This window comes from Erinaceus europaeus, chromosome 8 (assembly GCF_950295315.1).
Source record: "Erinaceus europaeus chromosome 8, mEriEur2.1, whole genome shotgun sequence".
NCBI classification, from domain to species: domain Eukaryota; kingdom Metazoa; phylum Chordata; class Mammalia; order Eulipotyphla; family Erinaceidae; genus Erinaceus; species Erinaceus europaeus.
The window spans coordinates 86,722,413-86,742,308 of NC_080169.1; the positions used below are offsets into that span (position 1 = coordinate 86,722,413).

The following is a 19,896-nucleotide window of genomic DNA, read 5'->3' on the forward strand; positions in this document are numbered from 1 at the left end:
TTATTGACTTACATATATCGAACCAACCTTGCATCCCTGAGGTAAATCCCACTTGTTCATAATATACAGTCTTTTTAATATACTGACATATCTGGTTGGCTATAATTTTGTTCAATATTTTAGCATGTGTGTTTATCATCTATGTAGTTTTCTTTGTTGTGTTCCTGTCTGCTTTTGGTGTCAGGGTGATGTTGGCTTTAAAGGAGGTAGAAGGGAGTATTCCCATGTCTTCAATATTTTAGAAGAGTTTAAGAAGTATAGTATTAACTCTTCCTTGAAAGTTTTGTAGAATTCATTTGTAAAACTACCTGGGCCTAGACTTTTATTGTTGGGAAAATTCTTGACAACTGTTTCAATTTCTTTGGTTGTAATTGGCCTGTTGATGTTTTTTAGTTCTTCTGGGTCTAGTTTTGGAAGGTTATGTGTTTCTTCTAGAAACTTTTCCATTTCTTCCAGGTTCTCTAGCTTGGTGGCATACAGTTTTTCATTGAAGACTTACATGATACTTTGGATTTCTGTGGTGTCTATTACAATCCTATTTATCTAAGTCTTCTCCCCCTGGTCCCCCTTTTTTTAAGTGAGTTTCACTAAGGGTTTGTAAATTTTGTTTACTCTTTCAAAGAACCAACACATAGCTTCACTGATCTTTTATATGGTTCTCTGATTTTCAATGTTATTTACTTCTACCCTAATTTTAATTATTTCACTAATTCAGCTTATTTTAGCGTTCCTTGGACTTTCTTCTTCTAAGTTCTTGAAGTATATAGCCAGGTTTTATTTTTTTGAGTTTTTTTCTTGTTTCCTATGTTCAAATGTTTTTAATATATCAAATTTAGTGGCATTTACCCTAAACTTAATAATACAGTAAACTAACTTAAAGTCTTCAAGTTTATGAAACATTAGAAAAAATCTAATTTTCTTTCTGAAGTTTCAGAGCTTTAGTGATTAGCAAGTACTCTATAATAATTTTTCAACAGTAATTTTTATTTAGAAAATGACCTATCTATCAGATTGTTTAAAAAGTTATTTTACATACAAAATGGCATAGTCTGATTGCTATACAATGGAATTTTTGAATCCCATATACTGACAAATTCAGAGACTTAGTTCTAAAAAGGTCTTAGGTTCACAACTGTATTACATACATTTGATCCTTGTGTAAAAATAACAAATCTTTGGTCAAAAGACTTAATATTTGGACCAAAAGTTTGTGTCAGTAATTTAATATATAGCAAATATTATCAACTTTAATATCAGAAGGATAGCAGATTATATACTTCTCAATTTATTATAAACATATACATAGGAATAAATGTTCAAAACCATGTCTAAATTTTGAAAATGTACTAACTTCTCAATACATCTATTAATTTAAAAAAATTGTGTCCTGTTTGAAATGCTCCTAAATAGTTTATATCAATTTTGTTTTTTAGTCAGGACAAGACATCATATTACACAGTTCTTATTTTATGCATGTATGTATTCATGTATGTATGCATGTATGTATTTATGTGTGTATTTGCCTCCAGGACTACCACAGGGGTTCAGTGTTGGCACTACGAACCCACTGCTCCTGGCAGTCATTTTTAATTTTATTTATTCTTTTAAATATTTACTTATTCCCTTTTGTTGCCCTTGTTTTATTGTTGTAGCTATAATTGTTGTCGTTGTTGGAGAAGACAGAAAGAAATGGAGAGAGGAGGGGAAGAGAGGGGGAGAGAAAGATAAGACACTTGCAGACCTGCTTCACCGCTTATGAAGCGACTCCCCTGCAGGTGGAGAGCCAGGGGCTCAAACCGGGATCCTTAATCCGGTCCTTGCGCTTTGTGCCACCTGTGCTTAACCCACTGTGCTACTACCCAACTCCCCCAAATATTTTTATTGGATAGGACAGAGAGAAATTGAGAGGGGAGGGGTGAGGTAGAGAGACAGACCTGCTTCACTGCTTGTGTAATTTTTAAATAACATTATTTATTAAAATATTTAATTAATTTTCAATGGAAAATTAAATACATGTTTTAATATTGAATAATAATAGTATGTACTATTATTACAGTTCTGAATTCTAACAAAATGATGCACAAATTCTAAGAATTATAATGTAACATGCCATAGAAAATAAGCTTAATTTACAGAAGTATACCTCTACATGTTTATTTCTTTTTGCAATTTCACTTGGTGTCTTCCCATCTTTGGTTTGTATCATTTTATTAGCTCCAAGTTCAAGCAACTTCAAAACGACATGTTTATGACCCTGACGCGCTGCCCATGTTAAAGCCTGTAAGTAGAGAAAAGACTGTTTAAAGGGGCAGGATGTACATGAGACAGAAAGGAAAACTTTTCAACAATATTTATGGAACAACTGTAAACAGTGAACGCAATTAATGGGATGATGCAATTTGTTCATTTCACATAAGCAGGTTTCCAAAATTGTAATTGTGGAGCAAGAGTATCTATGCTCACAAATTTCATAAAGCCAAATAATGTTCTACTTAGTCAAGGGTTATTATAGAATGCAGTTAATCAGTTAACTTTAAGATTTTTATTTGAGAGAAAGAGAAACAGGGAGGGAAGGGCGGGGGAGGGAGAGAGAGAGATTGAGAGAGAAAGAGAGAGAAAAAGAGAGAGAGAGAGAGAGAGAAAGGAAAGAGACCAGACCAACACAGTTCTGGCATATGATGGTACTGGAGATCTTGTGACTTCAGCCTCAAGCATGAAAATTTGGTAAACTAACTTTGTGCTATCTCACTTGTTATAAACCTTACAAGAAAAATTCTATGTGTATTCTAGAGCATAGGCTTCCTTGTGTTTTACAGCTTCCTATACAAAGGCAAGGGCCAAAAGAGTCAGATAATTCCTTCATTCTATTTCATTTGTTTTTATTCATTAAACAGCGGTTATATAACAACCGTTTTGTAATATTTTCTCTTAACACTTGTTATGGATCATTGATAAGAGTAACAAGATACCAACGGCTTATAAATATAAAGAAACATTGTAGGGAGTCCGGTGGTAGCGCAGCGAGTGGCGTTAAGCTCAAGGATCAGTGTGAGGGTCCCAGTTCGAGCCCCGGCTCCCCACCTGCAGGGGAGTTGCTTCACAAGCGGTGAAGCAGGTCTGCAGGTGTCTGTCTTTCTCTCCCCACTGTCTTCTCCTCATCTCTCCATTTCTCTCTGTCCTATCCAACAACGACAACAATAATAACTCAACAATAAAACAACAAGGGCAACAAAAGGGAATAAATAAATATATAAAAAAAGAAAGAAACATTGTAACAGTGATTCTTACAGTATAACCATTCTCATCTTGGGCATTAACATCTGCTCCATGAGCAACAAGGAGAGCAACAACCTGAGGATGACCATTTCGTGCTGCATACATGACTGGAGTCATCAGTCTCCTAGAGGAGGAAGATAAGGCAGGTATGTGCTGATGCTGCCACAACTATTTTATTTTATGAATTTTTTTAAAGTATCATTTTTATTGAGGTAACAGCTCACAAGACAGTGCATGATTTTACATCTCTCCCAACTGTGTTGTCACACCACACATACTAATAGGCTGTAACCTTCCCCTTTCACAACCCATTGAACTCTCTTCCTCCTGAACTTAACCAGATACACAAATAGTACTGCTCTGAAAGCAAAATAATAATAATAATAATAGAATGTAAGTTCCTACTAAATTACATGATTTAAAGCCCTATCTTTCAGTATGTGAGGTGACATTTTAAATGTATTGAATGCTTACACAGCACCCTCTAGTGAAGAAGTGTATTAAAAATCACTAAAGCTATGCTTTCCAAAATTTCATTAATTCTATTTTCATGTCAAAAATATCAGTGTATCCACTAAAAATCTCATGCTGGGAATAATGATGAAAGACACTGTAAGGTACTGTACTACAGGATTTAGTTCATACAAAATGCTTACTGAACTTTGAGTGCTGAAATAAGAAGCAAGTTTCAGCTTGCTTCTTTTTTTCTTCTTCTGTTTTAACCAGAGCACTGCTCAGCTGTGGCTTGCGGTGGGGCAGGGGATTGAACTTGAGACTTTGGAGCCTCAGACATGAGAGTAAAGCTTGTTTTAATATGTTCTTCTATTACTCTACTTTAAGATGGGAAGAACTTGACCCTAACTTTGAGGTTCACTCTAATCAAAAAAGAGATCAGTTCAATAGTTTAACCAGATTCTCTAAAAGTATTTTTGGGGAAAGTGTAGTGGTTTCTCTTGATTGTATCATTTTCCCAAATTAGAGATCCAATCCCTCTATTCCTGGAAGCTAGTCAGCTCCTGGACCTATTACAAAGGACAACAGGAAGATTATATCAGTTCTCTTGAGCTGAACTCAGCATGATGGTCTGATTAAGAGAGGTCTGGGACTTTAGGTTCAGTCTTTCTGTGTTGAACTGAATATATAATTTATATAAAATATTTACAAAGGAAGAATATATTAAATAATATCAGAATTTTGTTTTTATCCCATTAAGAGTTATTAACATTACATATACAACCTATAAATAGATTCATTTTCCTAGGGCTGGTTAATATAAGGCAGATCCTGAGATTGATTATTTTACACCAGTGTCTTATGCACAAAAATATTCACAGGCTTATACATCTTTTATTTCTTAGTGTATTACAATGTGAATGTTTTATTGGAAATTATATAAGGTAGTTGTAAATCACTGTCTCTTCTACCATGGATATTATAAAATCTGTAAGAAGAAGATTAGAGTAATCTAAACAAGTTTAACAAAACTCCGTTAAGTATTTCCTATGTAAGTATATATTCATATAGTCCTAGATTACATTAACCTTTAGTCAATTACCCAAAGTAACAAGTATTTTAACTTTTTAAAAAAATATTTATTTATTGCATAGAAACAGCCAAAAATCAAGAGGGAAGGCTATGATAGGGTGAGAGGCAGAGAGACACCTACAACACTACTTCACCACTCACAAAGCTTTTCCCTTGCAGGTCAGGGCTGGGGGCTCGAACCTGGGTCCTTGTGCATTGCAGCATGTGTGCTCAACCAGGTGAGCCACCACCCAGCCCCACAGTATTTTATTATAACCAAGTAAAAATATGTATTTTATTAACCAGATAGAAGGAGGAGGGAGAGAGAAAGAACGCGAATATCACTCTTGACATATGTTGTGCTGAGGATAAATCTACGAAAGACCCATTACTCTACCCATTACACCACCTCCTAGATCAAACTAAATACAATACTTTAGAGTAATCACTCCTTATTTAATCTATTTACTTTAAAACATATTACTAGGAATTTAGCACTACTTTATAAAAACTCTAAGATTTTCAGATAGTTTCTTACTAATGTGTGTGTATAATTCACTGTGCAATTATCACCAAAGTTCCTGTGACTCCCACCAGCTCATTCATTTTGAAGATTTATAACCTGGGAGATGTCAGAGGGGTATGGCTTGGGACTTGTAAGCATGAGTTCCTAGAATTAATCTTCAGTATCATATATGCTAGAGTGTTTATCTGGTCTTTTATTGTGAAAGATTTGTTGATTGTTTTTCTTTCTTTTTTTTTTTTTTCAAAAGACAGAAATTGAGAGGGAAGGGGAGGAGAGGAGAGGGGAAGATACGGAGAGGGAAAGATAAGACATTGGCAAATGTGTTTCATTGCTTGTGATGTGACATCCCCACCCACCCCGCAAATGGTGAGCCAGGGGCTTGCACTGGGATCCTTACCTGGGTCCTTGAACGTTGCACTATGTGCATTTAACTCCAGTGTGCCACAGCTCAGCCCCAAGAGAGAGATTCTTATAAATATAATTTAATTATCTTTTATTTTTAAAAGCCATTACCTCAGCTGATAAGTTCATTCCATTCACATTTAATGTAAAGACTTTTCTGTTTTTGTTGGTTCGATAAAATTACTATTTGCTACATCCCGCCCCTTCACAATATGACTCTGCATTTTCTTTTAAGAAGTCATTAAGAGGGGTTCGGGCAGTAGCTCAGTGGGTTAAGTGCACATGGTGAGAAGTGCAAGGACTGGCGGAAGGATCCTGGTTCTCCACCTGCGGGGGGTCGCTTCACTGCTGGTGAAGCAGGTCTGCAGGTGTCTATCCTTCTCTCCCCCTCTGTTTCTCCTCATCTCTTGATTCCTCTGTCTTGTCCAACATCATCAATGGCAACAATAACAATAATGACAACAACAACAAGGGCAACAAAACGGGGAGGGGGGAAAGTCATTAAGGGCCAGCGAGGTAACTCACCAGATAGACTGTATATATTCACCTTGCCATGTGTAGCCCTGATGAAAGCCCCAGCATCATATGAGAGTATCACAACACTGCAGGAAGTTCTGGTGTTATGGTGTCTGTCCCCAATCACACTGTTCTTCTATCTGAATGAAAAAAAGCTGGGCAGAAAGAAGAGTCCAAGGCCCAGACTCTGACACCCCCAAACTATTAAATATTATATATTTTTTCTCCTATCACTAAAATGTACCTGCCTGTATTGTGCATAATCAGGCAAAGGCCTAATTCTCCTAATGAGACTAGGATTCTGAAATATTTTATTACATAGAGACAGACAAATTTAGAGGGAAAGGGGAGGCTGAGATGGAGAAAGAGAGACACCTACAGCCCTGCTTCACCACTTGTGAAGCTTTTCCCCTTCAAGATGAGGACAAGGAGTCTGAATCTGGGTTCTTGTGCACTGTAATGTGTGCGCTTAAACAGGTGCACCACCGCCTGCTGGAGACTAAAATCCTATATAGCACCATGCCATAGTTCTGACTTCAGTCTAAGAGGGTAAGATATTTTGATTTACTCCCCATTTTACAGTGGAAGCTCCCTGCTCACTGCACCCTATAGCTCAATATATATTTTTTATTTTTATTTATTTATGAGATAAATTGAGAAGGGAGGGGAAGATAGAGGGGGTAAGAGAGAGACACCTGTAGCCCTGTTTCATAACTTATGAAGTTTTTCCTCTGCAGGTAGAGACCAGGGGCTGAATCCTGTCCTTGTGCACCATAATGTGTGTGCTTAACCAGATGGTCCCTTACTCTTCATATTTTGTTGGGACTTTATTTTTAACTTATATTTTGTCTTGGGTTTTTCCAGAACCCTAAATTAGCACTTCTAGTCTAGTATTATCCATTAAACACATTTATGAAGGTTAATCTGTCTTCACTGCTTCCTCTTATTATTCTCTGTCTTCAAGAGAGCCTTGCTCTGGTTTGTTTGTAGTTTGATTAGATTCTTAGGTGCTTTTTTTTTCAGATGTGGATTTTGAGTAATATATTTTTGAGTTCTTACATATCCTTAAACATCTTTCTTCCTGAAAAGCATATTACAGTTTAGAAAAGGACCCAACACTCTCTTTTTCCCTGCTTCACCAGAGTCCTTCGCTTTGGTACAAAATACCATACTCAGCCAATGTTCTGCTTTGTGTTTTCCCTTTATACCCTCCTTCCTTCCTTCCTTCCTTCCTTCCTTCCTTCCTTCCTTCCTTCCTTCCTTCCTTCCTTCCTTCTTTTCTTTTTCTTTCTTTCCTTTCTTTCTTTCCCTCTTTATTTATTTATTTATTTATTTTTGTCTTCAGGGTTATTGCTGGGGCTCGGTGCCAACACTACATATCCACTGCTCCTAGAGGCTATTTTTTCCATTTTGTTGTTGTTGCCCTTGTTGTGGTTGTTATTGTTATTGTAGCTGTTGTTGTTGGATAGGACAGAGAGAAATCAAGAGAGGAGGGGAAGACAGAGAGGAGGAAAAACACCTGCAGATCTGCTTCACCGCCTGTGAAGCAACCTCCCCTGCAGGTAGGGACCCGGGGGCTCCAACCCAGATCCTTACGCCAGTCCTTGCGCTTTGCGCCATGTACACTTATCCCACTGCGCTACTGCCCAGGCCCCATGCCCTTGTTTTCTTAAATCCCACCTGTGAGATCATTCAGTATTTGTCCTTCTTTTTATGGCTTATCTCACTTAATACAACTCCGCTAAGAGCCATCCAAGATGACACTTATTTCTTTTTTAACCAGCTGAGCAGTATTCCATTGTGTATATATACCCCACAACTTTCTTAGTCACTCATATCAACATCTGGGCTGCTTCTATTGGGAATTCTGTTGCTATTAATATTGGTGTACACAGATCATTTTAAATTGGTGTTTTTGATTCCTTTGGATAAATCCCCAGGAGAGATATTGCTGGGGCATAAGGTAGATCCATTTCTAATGTTCTGAAAATTCTCCAGACTATTGTGACATTATTCTGTTTCCTCTTTAGGGCCAGGTCTCATAAGGTAGATCCATTTCTAATACATAGTACCAAAATAATGACTCACTTTCTCCCTGCTAGTCTGAAATGTCACATTAGTTACAAATGACAATTTCATTTATTCTTGAATTGCATCCTAGATTTTCTTTTTTGTTTAAATACTACAGATTAGCAACAGCTCCTTCCACTGGTACCAGAGTTTACATTATTGTGATTTATTTTTAATAAAAGAAATTTGACCATTGCTCTTCTTTTTTAACAAGACATTTATAAAAAAAAAAAACCTACTAAATTCACACATGTACTTTTTCACAGAACTCTACATACTAATGGGCTGAATGTTATTTAAAAACCTCAGTAAATTGAACATATTAGTATCTAATGTTCTAAAAATTCTCCAGACTATTGTGACATTATTCTGTTTCCTCTTTAGGACCTACATCTCATTGTTAATTTATTCCTTTTTATTTTTTAATATCATTTAATTTAAAATTATAAAGGCATATGCAATGTATACAATGAGAAATGCTTTTGATGGCAGAAGTCTTCATAAATTTTTATAATCAAAGATGTATCTTTCACATTGAGTTAAAAATTAACATTTCTATTTTAATCTCTTTAATCCAGAGGTTCTTAATATATAAATTTTTAAACATACTCTTTTTTTTTGCACTGGGAGGGCTGTTATTAAATCATGAACTCATCACAATGTGATTACTGACAAGAATCCTACAAAAAATCCTTTGTGAGATAACCTTGATTTACAAAATTGTGTCTTTAGTGGAATGACTACTTATCTTTTCAAAATGTCTTACTACATCATGCCCATTCCAAAGTATTAATACCCCTATGCTATTGCCCAGTGGGTCCCCTTCACTCTTTTATAAAATGAATTAAATGTGGCCTCGTACATGACCATATTTTAAAAACAATCCATGTGTATTTGAAAAGAATTTGTAAGTATAAATTATGTTGAACCAGAATTCTAATATTGATTTGATACACTAACTGATTGTTACCTGAATCACCCATATTTTCTTTTTGCTAATCTTTTTGTTATTTTTAATTTTTTTAAATTTTTGGTAGAGCCGGAGAAATTGAGAAAGGGAGATAAAGAGGGAGAGACAGACAGACATCTGCAGAACTGCTTTACCACCAATCATGAAACTTCCCCTCTGCAGTGGGGACTAGAGGCCTGAACCTGGGTCCTCGTACACTGTAATGTGTTGTATACATATAATCAGGTGTATCACCATTCAACCCATCTAGTTTTTCAATATTACTTTTGAAATTTAATTATAGGGTTTCTATTATTAATTATAATTTTATTTTTTCATATTTTAGCCACATATGTATAAATTATCTTACAAACTTTATACTTTTAATATGAACTCCTTTTTGCTCTCCTAATTTACTTCCCCAACGCTTTACTTTAGTCTTGGTATCTATTAAACTCTATTTGATAAATAAGTGACTTATTTTAATCATTTTATTCTAAACCATAATGTAATATTTTATTCCACAGTGGACTACCTTGGGTTTTGATTTTAGCCACTATGAATTAATTGTTGGGGCTAGGTGGTGCATACCTGGATGAGTACACATGTTATAATGCCAAGGACCATGGTTCAAGCTACTGGTCCCTACTTCCAGGGGGAAAGCTTCACAAGTGGTAAGGCAGGGCTACAGGTGTCTTTCTGTCTCTCTCCCTATCTCCCCCTTCATCTCAATTTCTGGCTGTCTCTATCCAATAAATAAATAAATATAATAAAAATAGACAATATTTAATTTAAAAGAGTTAACTGGAGTTAACTGTTTATTTTTACTTTTCTTTAAGCTACTGTTGTAACTTGGTCAGTGTATAACTCTACCATTCCCAGTGGCCATTTCTTTCTTTTCTGATAGATAATGAAACACACACACAAAACACACACACACACACACACACACACACACACACACACACACACACACACACACACCACTGCTCTACCACTTGCAAAGCTTCCCCCTCAAGGTGGGGACCAGTGGCTTAAACCCAGGTCCTCACACATGTAAGGTATGTGCTCTACTGGTGTGCCACTACCCGGCCTGACAGTTAACATATTTCAATTAGTGAACTTTATCAATTTTTACACCTTTTTCTTTCATTAATATGGTTGGACTTATTACTGACAAAATTCTGTGCTTTTTTAAAAAAATTATTTATTTATTGTTATAGTTATTATTGTTGTTGGCTAGGACAGAGAGAAATGGAGAGAGAAGGGGAAGACAGACGGGGGAGAGAAAGACACCTGCAGACCTGTTTCACTGCTTGTGAGGTGACTCCCCCCTGCAGGGGGGGAGCCTGGGGCTCGAACCCAGATCCTTACACTGGTCTTTGCGCTTTGTGCCATGTATGCTTAACCCGCTGCGCTACCGCCTGACTCCCCAATTCTGTGCTTTTATTTACCATGCTTCCACTGTATGTACTTGCTTCCATGTTTTCTTTCAACCTTGTCAGACTGATTAAGAACTATTTTATCTTCTCTACACAATCTCCTCCACATTGATCTTTACTTTTTTGCTTACCTTTAAATCCTTTTCCCTTCCCATCTTCCAACACTTAGTCATATTATAACTTAACAAAGATCAAAGCTAACAACTATAAAATATATTTTGCTTCATTCTTTCCCCAGCTATTCAATATTAAAAATGTTATGATGGAAATATAGTATAACTAAAGAGAGAAATTAAAGCATCTATACAATGATACCATGTTAAAGAAAAAGACTCAGTTTATAAAGGTATGGGCTGGTGAATTAAAAAAATACACATAATGTGACTTAATGTCTTAAGCCATGCCTAACCTCTCTAAGCCCAACACTAATCTGAAGTTGACAATAAAACCTGGGGTCACAAAAAAGTAAAAAAAGTGGTTTTTGACAAAGAACACTTTTCTGTGCAATATTATAAAATGTATAATTTTTAGTTCATAAAAACTAAAGGAGGGAATTACTGGCATTTGACAGGTTGAGTGTCAGGGATACTAACATCCTTGAAACCAAAGTATAATCTTATTGAAAATAATGGTAGTACCTATAGTAAGGATAATTTTAAATATATATATATATATGAAAATATTTTTTCCCATTTTTGTATAGGACAGAGAGAAATTGAGAGAGATGGGGAAGATAGAGAGAGAGAGGGAGAGAGGACAGATACCTGCAGACCTGCTTCACTACTTGTGAAGCGATCCATCCCCCTGCAGGTGGAGAATCTGGGAGCTGGAACCGGGATCCTTGCACTGGTCTTTAATTAGTACTATGTGCACTTAATATGGTGCACCACTGCCCGCCCCCAGAAAATATTTTTCTCAGCTCCACTATCGCTTTATTGAGGAAATGCCAATTTAGAGGATTGTTGTTGCCTCAAGGGTGCATTTAAACATTTCCCCCAAGGAGGGTGGTGGCGCACCTGGGTGAGCGCACACATTACAATGTGCAAGGACCCAGGTTTGAGCCCCCAGTTCACACCTGCAGGAGGAAAGCTTTGTGAGTGCGGAAGCAGGGCTGCAGGTGTCTCTCCGTCTCTCCCCTTCTCTATCATCCCCTTCCTTCTCGATTTCTGGCTGTCTCTATCCAATAAATAAATATAATAAAAATATTTTTAAACATTTCCCTAAGATACAGGTCATATCTCAACTTCTAACAACTTTCATCCTGTTCTACCATTGGGTATTGGGTTCTCAACTTCTCCTCTCTTTCCTCTAAGCTCCTAAATTTTCTGTGACAGACCATAGTCCACTGAAGTTTCACTCTATTATTGTTACTCCGTGCTTTGTTTCTTAGATTCTATCTATGAGTGAGATTATCTATTATTTGCCCTTCTGACTTTTAATGCCAGAATATCCTCTTTAGTGAAGAGTCTGTTCAGTTCTTAAGTCTTATTTTTAATGGGATTGTTTTATTTGTTACTAAGTTTTGGAAGTACACTATATATTTCAATAATTCGTCCTTCGCCTGATATATGGCATGTGACTATCTCTTCCTATTCAATAGCATGTCATTATGTTTTGATTATGTTTCCTTTTGCTGTGCAGAAGCTTTTTCAGTTTGATTGAACCTCACTGGTTTATTCCTGGTTCTATTTTCCTAGACACTGGGCTCAAGTTACAGAAGACATTTCTAAACCAGAGACCATGTATTGTTCTGCCAGTGTTTTCTTCTTTGTAGTCATGGTCTCTGGTCTAACACCTAGTCTTTTATCCATATTTCATTGACAGATTCAATACAATCTCCTATCTCTTTCTCCCCCCTCCTCTCTTTGCCTCCAGGTTTATCACTGGGGCTCACTGTCAGCACTATAAATCCACTGCTTCTAAAATAGAAAAAAATGGCCATTTTTTCTATTTTATTGGATAGAACAGAGAGAACTTGAGAGGGAAAGGGGGATAGATAAGGAGAGAGAAAGATAAACACCTGCAGACCTGCTCCACAACTGGGTAGTCACCCATGCAGGTGGGGAGAGGGAGCTCGAACCTGGGTCTTTGTGGGGGTCCTTGCACTTAATCGGGTGTTCTACTGCCGGGTCCCCAAAGCAATCTCTATAAAATATTTTCTGATAGAATACTATAGAAGTTTATCTGGAAACATGAAGAATCATAATCACCAATGGAATCAAGGGGGAAAAAAAGAGTAAAAGCATTACCTTTGACCCAACTCCTCTATTTTAGGAATGTGTTAAAAAAAAAACTATTCATGTTTTAGAGTTGTTCACTGTAGTATTGTCTGGCAACACTATGAAACTGTGTAACTTGATAAATCATAAGGTTCTATAGTTACTATATCCATACAGTGGATGATGGTGCTGTAATTATAAAGAGAAAAAATACTGTATATCTATACACACTGGCAGGTACAGTGTCTATGAAACACTTCAGTTAAAGTCAACTGAAATGCAGTATATTTTATATAAAAAACAAAGGAAAAGCTAACACTTGTTATAGATTCTGCAACAGAGTAGGGAAAACAATGCACAGTATGGAAAATATTTTTCTAAAGTCTATTTTTTAAAAATTAAACTAAGTAGGAACTTTTTTTTATTTTTTATTTTTATTTTTTATTTATTTATTTTTTTAATTTTCTTTTTTTTAATTTTTTTTTATTTAAGAAAGGATTAATTAACAAAACCATAGGGTAGGAGGGGTACAACTCCACACAATTCCCACCGCCCAATCTCCATATCATAAGTAGGAACTTTTAAAAATCAGAACTTTTTAATAAAATTAAATTAGAAAACTATCTCAAAACTGAGTTTTAAGTCCAGGTGAAATTATTTACTATTTTTAATTCTGAATGCCTGATCTATAATTCTGACATAAGCAACAGTGTAACTGGAAAGCACAATTTCAATCCATCCTTAATCTGGTATCATAATAACCTTTATAGACTATTATTGTGTTCATTTTATTCAAGTGTGTTAATAGTGTTTAGGGTAAAATTTATGAATTTTATTTATTATTGTCAACACCAGGGCTTCACCATTCTGAAATTTTCCAGAGAGAGCCAGAAAAGAGAGGCACTATAATATCAAAAATTCCTCCAATGTGGTGGAATCCAGGCTTGAACCTGAATTCCCCATTTTCTTTTTTCCTGAGCACTGCTTTGCTTTGGCTTACGTTGGTGCCAGGGATAGAGCCTGGCATTTATAGCAGGTTTGTATAATTTACAATACACAGGATACTACTTGACACTGTTAAATTCTGAATAATTTTCTATTCTGGTTTCATATGGTCTAGCTATATATCTTACAATTACCTGGATGAAAAGCACTTCCTTCCACATAGAGTATTTTTTCTTCTTTAGGTGGTTGACACCTATTCATTCTTACTGGTACCAAAAAGATACCTTCTAGAAAGCTTCTAGGAAGCTTCCATGCATCATTTTTACCACAGCTAAAGTCTCCTGATTTTTACTGAGTGATACCTATTAGTACCTATAATCTTACTACAAGGAAAAAGCATGTCCTTTAATTTCTTCTACTATAATGTCAGTTTGACATGGACTGGTTCTTTCATTTCATATTTCCCATATATTATATAACAAAGCCAGTTAAATTTACTAGTGATATTGACATTTCTTCTACCAAATTTCGTATAAGTATTAATGATTAAGAACTCACTACAAAGAATAAAGTCTAATTATATTACGTGACCAAAATTATTTTTTTCTGGATGATACTTTTTGACCTCAGTTATTTTATTTCAATAAAATCTCCACTAGAGGGCATGCCAGGAAAAGCATTGATAGAAACAATACTTCTAGGGTATGGGATTCAGAGGTCTGGTGGTGGGAATTGTGCGAGTTGTACCCCTCTTGTCCTATGGTGTGTCAATGTTTCCTTTTTATAAATTAAAAAAAAAATTTTAAATATTAAAGGTAGAGGAACTCTTGTTCCTGATACTCACATACACACAAAAAGAAACAATACTATTAAGTCTGACAGAAGAAATGCATGAAAGGTGAAACAACTGGTTTGTCTTTATGCCATTTTTCACATTACAGTTAAGCATATTTACTGGCTTTTAATCTGCTTAATACAATAATATTTCTGCTGGGCAAATTAATGAAACAACTATGACCAAAGAGATTTTAACATTGTTAAAACCCCATAAATGGGACATCAGTTTCCAGGTATCCAGAGCAGTTTTATTAGATCAACTCTCCAACTAATAATGCCTACAAAAGTCAATAAAGCACAAAATGTGTCTGAAAAAACTGTATAAAAGTCAAGACAGCTAGAATATAAGGATCCAAGTCCTTGAAGGAAAAAAAGAGTCAAATGAAAATAAATCCTAGACTTCAGACTCACACTATAGAACCGAGAATACAGAGGGGACAGGGGCAGAGTAGGCTGAAAGGGCAGGGAGAATCCAATGAATGGGAGTGTGGTGGAGGAATACTGATAGGTACTTTGGTAGTGGGTGTGGTATGTTAAGACACCACTTGAGGAAATGTCAAGTCATACTGCTGAAACAGTATTATTAACTACAGCTACAGTGGGAAAAAAATAACATTTGCTGAATTAAGTCCTGTGTGCACTGTTACTTTTACCCTTGGGACATTTGTTGACTCCTGGGTTAACAGAAGAAGTAGTACCAAGGGATTCTTATGGTGCCAGACACACACACACACACACACACACACACACACACACACACACACACACCACACACGTACACCATTTCAGGGCTTTTGAGAACTTCAAGCATAAGAGTCAATAAAAGAGCAACAGAGATTGCTCCCCAGGTAGAGTACTTGCCATGCCACACAAGCAACCTACATTTGAGCTCCAGACTCACATGAGAGTTGCCACTAGAAGGAGCATTAGCGTTATCCCCTCCCTCCTGATCAATGAAAAAGCAGTTGAGTGGTGAAATTGCACAAGAAGCTCCATTTCTAAAAAGAAAAAAAAAAATCTAGAAAAAAATGAAATAATGTAAAATTGACTCTGCATGATCTAAATGTCTACTGCCTTCAAGGCCTCTTTAGCTTTCTAAGACACACACTGTGTGGAGAGAGAGGAAACAGCAACTACATATTGAGTTAAAAAAAAAACAAAAACTATGATGAACTTTTTGACATTCCCATATAGCAGAGGAAACAAATATTGATATTTATAACTTCAGAGGGAAAATGACTCAGAACCACATCTCTGATTGGAGCTCTGACAACTCAAGGATGTAGGAGAAACACACTAGTCCTGAAACCCAACCCAGCTTTGTGTGATCTTAAATACCTGATTTTGGCAATGTGATCAGTTCTCTATTAACAGCTTATCAGAAGAAAAGTAAATATTTTCTGGAACTACACAGGCCTATACGTCACTGTTTACATGTAACCTTCAACAGATAATCAAGCATTACTAGGCATGGGGTCCACAGGTACTTCATACAGAATAGCACACATCACTATATGCAAGAAACCGAGCCACCACATGGAAATGAATGCCTGTAATGGGGGAGCTACATAAGTAGTGGAATGATGCTGTAATGTTTTTCCTTCTCTCTATGTCTCTCCATTTCTAACCCTCTATTTAGAGGAAAGAAAAAAAAAAAAAGGCCATTGAGAGCTGTGCAATCATGAAGGCACTGAGTTCCGACAATAATCCTGGTGGTAGTGGGGGGGGGGGGCGGAGATAGAAAAGAAAACAGGCATTTAAGGAGACAGAACCAAGTGGCCAAAAGGAGGTAAGATGAAGTTTATAGATGTTATCAGTAAAATACTTTAAAGCAGTGTGACTAAAATGCTCAAGAAAATAGAAGACAAAAGGGGAAATTTAACCAGAGATCTAAATTTAATAATAAAAAAATGGATGAGCAGAAATTTAAGATTGGAAAACAAGATTAATGAAACCAAGAATTTAATAGCTGGGTTTAACAGCAAATTAGTTAAAATAGAAGAGGACTAGTAACCTGGAAGATAGGCTGGGATTAAATACCTATGGAAAAAGGATAAAAAATTTCCCATATAATGAAATATATCAAACAACAGCTTCCAGAAGTTCTTTGAATCCTAAGTTCAAAGAAAAAGTATAACCAGGTAATAGCACAGGAAAGTTGTCTAAAACAAAAGACAGAAAATATTAAAGGAAGATAGAATAAATATCTTCAAAGGATCAACATGAAGAATAACCTGTATTTTTTTTAATAGAAGCTACATGGGATATGAACAACAAAATGTTAGCTTCAAAATACCAAATAAATCACTTATAACTAGATTCAATGTTCAATAAAAACTACCGTCAAAATTACAATGAAATACAAACAAAACAGACACATTTTTTAAACCAGTGCTGCTCAGTTCCGGGATATGGCTGTGCTAGGAACTGAACAGGGACTTTTGGTACTTGAGGCATGAAAGTCTTTTTTTGCATAACCATTATGTTGTGTCCACAGCCACAAAGAAGTGTTCTTAAACAAAAATAAACTAAAACCAGCTGGTGAAAAACATCTAAGAATAAAAATGATACCTCACTGAAATATTAAAGAAAACAAACAAAAACCAGAATGGAGTGAAGAATACCAAAAAGGATGAAAAGAGAGTAAATCTAATTGAAGCTTGATAATAACAACATAACAGATAAGTATAAATGATGATGAATAATGTATTATGAGGTTTAAGATTCAAACAGACTTAAAACATATGACAGTAAGAACATAAATTGTAGGGGGCCGGGCGGCAGTGCTATGGGTTAAGCATACGTGGTGCAAAGCGCAAGGACCAATGTAAGGATCCCGCTGGAGCCCCAGACTCCCCACCTGCAGGAGGGTTGCTTCACAGGTGGTGAAGAAGGTCTTCAGGTGTCTATCTTTCTCTCCCCCCACCCCCCCTCTTACCCTCCTCTCTCGATTTCTCTCTGTCTTATCCAACAACAACAACAAAAAACATCATCAATGGCAACAATAACAGTAATAATGATAACAAGGGCACCAAAATGGGGGTGGGGGGAGGAAGGCCTCCAGGAGCAGTGGATTCAGTACAGGCACGGAACCCCAGCAATAACCATAGAGGCAAAAAAAAAAAAAAGAACATGAATTATAGCCACTGTGCTCAAATTGGTAAAGTACTAAATTATAGTGGACATAAGGAATGATTGATGGGGCCAGATGGTGGCTCATCTGCTGCTTGAATGCACACATTACCACGCACAAGGGCATGCAGTTCCAGCCTCCAGCTCCCCACCTGTAGGGGGCAAACAGTGAATCCACTCTATAACTGTCTTCCTCTTTCTCTCTTTCCCTCTCTACCACCCCCATTTCTTCTCAGTTTCTCTTTGCCCTATCATTTGACAATAGAAAAGAAAGAAAGAAGAAAGGAAGGAAGGAAGGAAGGAAGGAAGGAAGGAAGGAAGGAAGGAAGGAAAGACTAAAGAAGGGAAAAAATGCCCTCCAGGAGTAGTAGATTCATAGTGTTGGCTCCAAGCCCCAAAGATATCCTGATTGGGAGCATGGGGGGGGGGGGGGGGGAGAAAAAGAAATGTTAGGATCTGTTGAAGAATAAAACAAGTAACTAGGTGGTCCAGGAGGTGGCGCAGTGGATAAAGCATTGGACTCTCAAGCATGATACATCCTTGGCAGCACATGTATCAGAGTGATGTCTGGTTCTTTCTCTCGTTCCTCCTTTCTCATTAATAAATAAATAAAATAAAAATAAAACAAGTAACTAGCAAGATAAAAATGAATAATAAGATTAATCTCAATCTTTGAAATAAAGCACCAACTAAAACAAATACAGCAATATAAACTCTAAACAACAACAAAAAAAACCAACTCAATATTCTAACAACAACAACAAAAAACTAATATTAATCAACCTGGATTGAAAAGTGAAAAACAAGTGAATGACAAACAGAAAATAAACTCTTAAACAAATAAAGGTTCTAACTATTGCACAATTCCACAGAGACATAGTAGTAGATGTTAAACTTTTCCAGCAAGAGTAGACTCAGTTCTATGTACACATGTTTATGAAGCTATTGCCATAGTCTTAGGATATGGGGAGAAAAATCAGTTCAGGTGGTAATATATTGGCAGATCTCAGGGCTTGGCCAAGTGTGAGACCACACAGTCAATCTTTAGTACCATACATGCTTTGGTTCTCTTTCTCTGTCATGTTAATAAATAAACCTTGAAAACAGGTTGAGACATTTTTCGAAAAGAAAATACAATTGTCAAACTATGTTTCTTAATAATGAGAATAAATACACATAAAAGTAGTATAATGAGAAAGTCTATTTATTTATTTTGGTCATCATCACTATTTCAGGCAAACTTTTTCAGACACACAGAGAGGGAGAGAGAGAGAGAGAAAGAAACTGAAAAAAAAAAAAACACCACAGCACTAAGGGTTCCTCCCACATGGTGGGTACTGGGCTCAAACCTGTTGTTTGACCACAACAAAGCAAGTGTACTATCCAAGTGTGCTATCTTGCTGGCCTTCTTTACCTCTTACTTGTATCTGTAATTATGCTAACAAATTTTTAGTATAAGATAAAAATATACAGACATCAACCTATTTTATAGAAAATGCTGAAAAATATTTATTAAAAAAGTTTGAGTGCACATACTACCATGTACTAGGACTTGGGTTCAAGGCCCTAGCCCCCTACTTGCTATGGGAAAGCTTCACAAACTGCGCAACAATGCTGCAGAGGTCTCTCCTTATCTCCTTCCCCTCTCTTAACTTTTCTCTATCTCTATCAATAAAAGAAGATAGCAAACAGACTTCCCTGGATAGACAACCCCATCAATGTATCCTGGAGCTCTGATCCCCCCTGCCCCAGGGAAAGTGAGAGGCAGGCTGGGAGTATGGATCAACCTTTCAACGCCCATGTTCAACAGGGAGGCAATTACAGAAGCCAGACCTTCAACCTTCCGCATCCCACAATGACCCTGGGTCCATACTCCCAGAGGATTAAAGAATAGGAAAGTTATCAGGGGAGGGGATGGGATACGGAGTTCTGGGTGGAAATTGTGTGGAGTTGTACCCCTCTTATCCTATGGTTTTGCCAATGTTTTCTTTTTATAAATAAATTAAAATTAAAAAATTAAATAAAATTGCTCCACTAAGAATAAATAAATAAAGGGGA

The 19,896-nt window shown here is 36.5% G+C and overlaps 1 protein-coding gene across 2 annotated transcripts in view; it reads right to left on the reverse strand.

Annotated features, from left to right (window-relative positions):
* ASZ1 (ankyrin repeat, SAM and basic leucine zipper domain containing 1) overlaps positions 1–19,896 on the reverse strand; it is an 81,873-nt gene that overhangs the window by 32,699 nt on the left and 29,278 nt on the right. For both annotated transcript variants that reach the window (XM_060195717.1, XM_007525445.2), the window contains exons 5-6: positions 3,289–3,400; positions 2,144–2,278 (exon numbers count right to left, since the gene is read on the reverse strand). In XM_060195717.1, the coding sequence (XP_060051700.1) occupies positions 2,144–2,278; positions 3,289–3,400 (247 nt within the window). The remainder of the gene's footprint in view (positions 1–2,143; positions 2,279–3,288; positions 3,401–19,896) is intronic.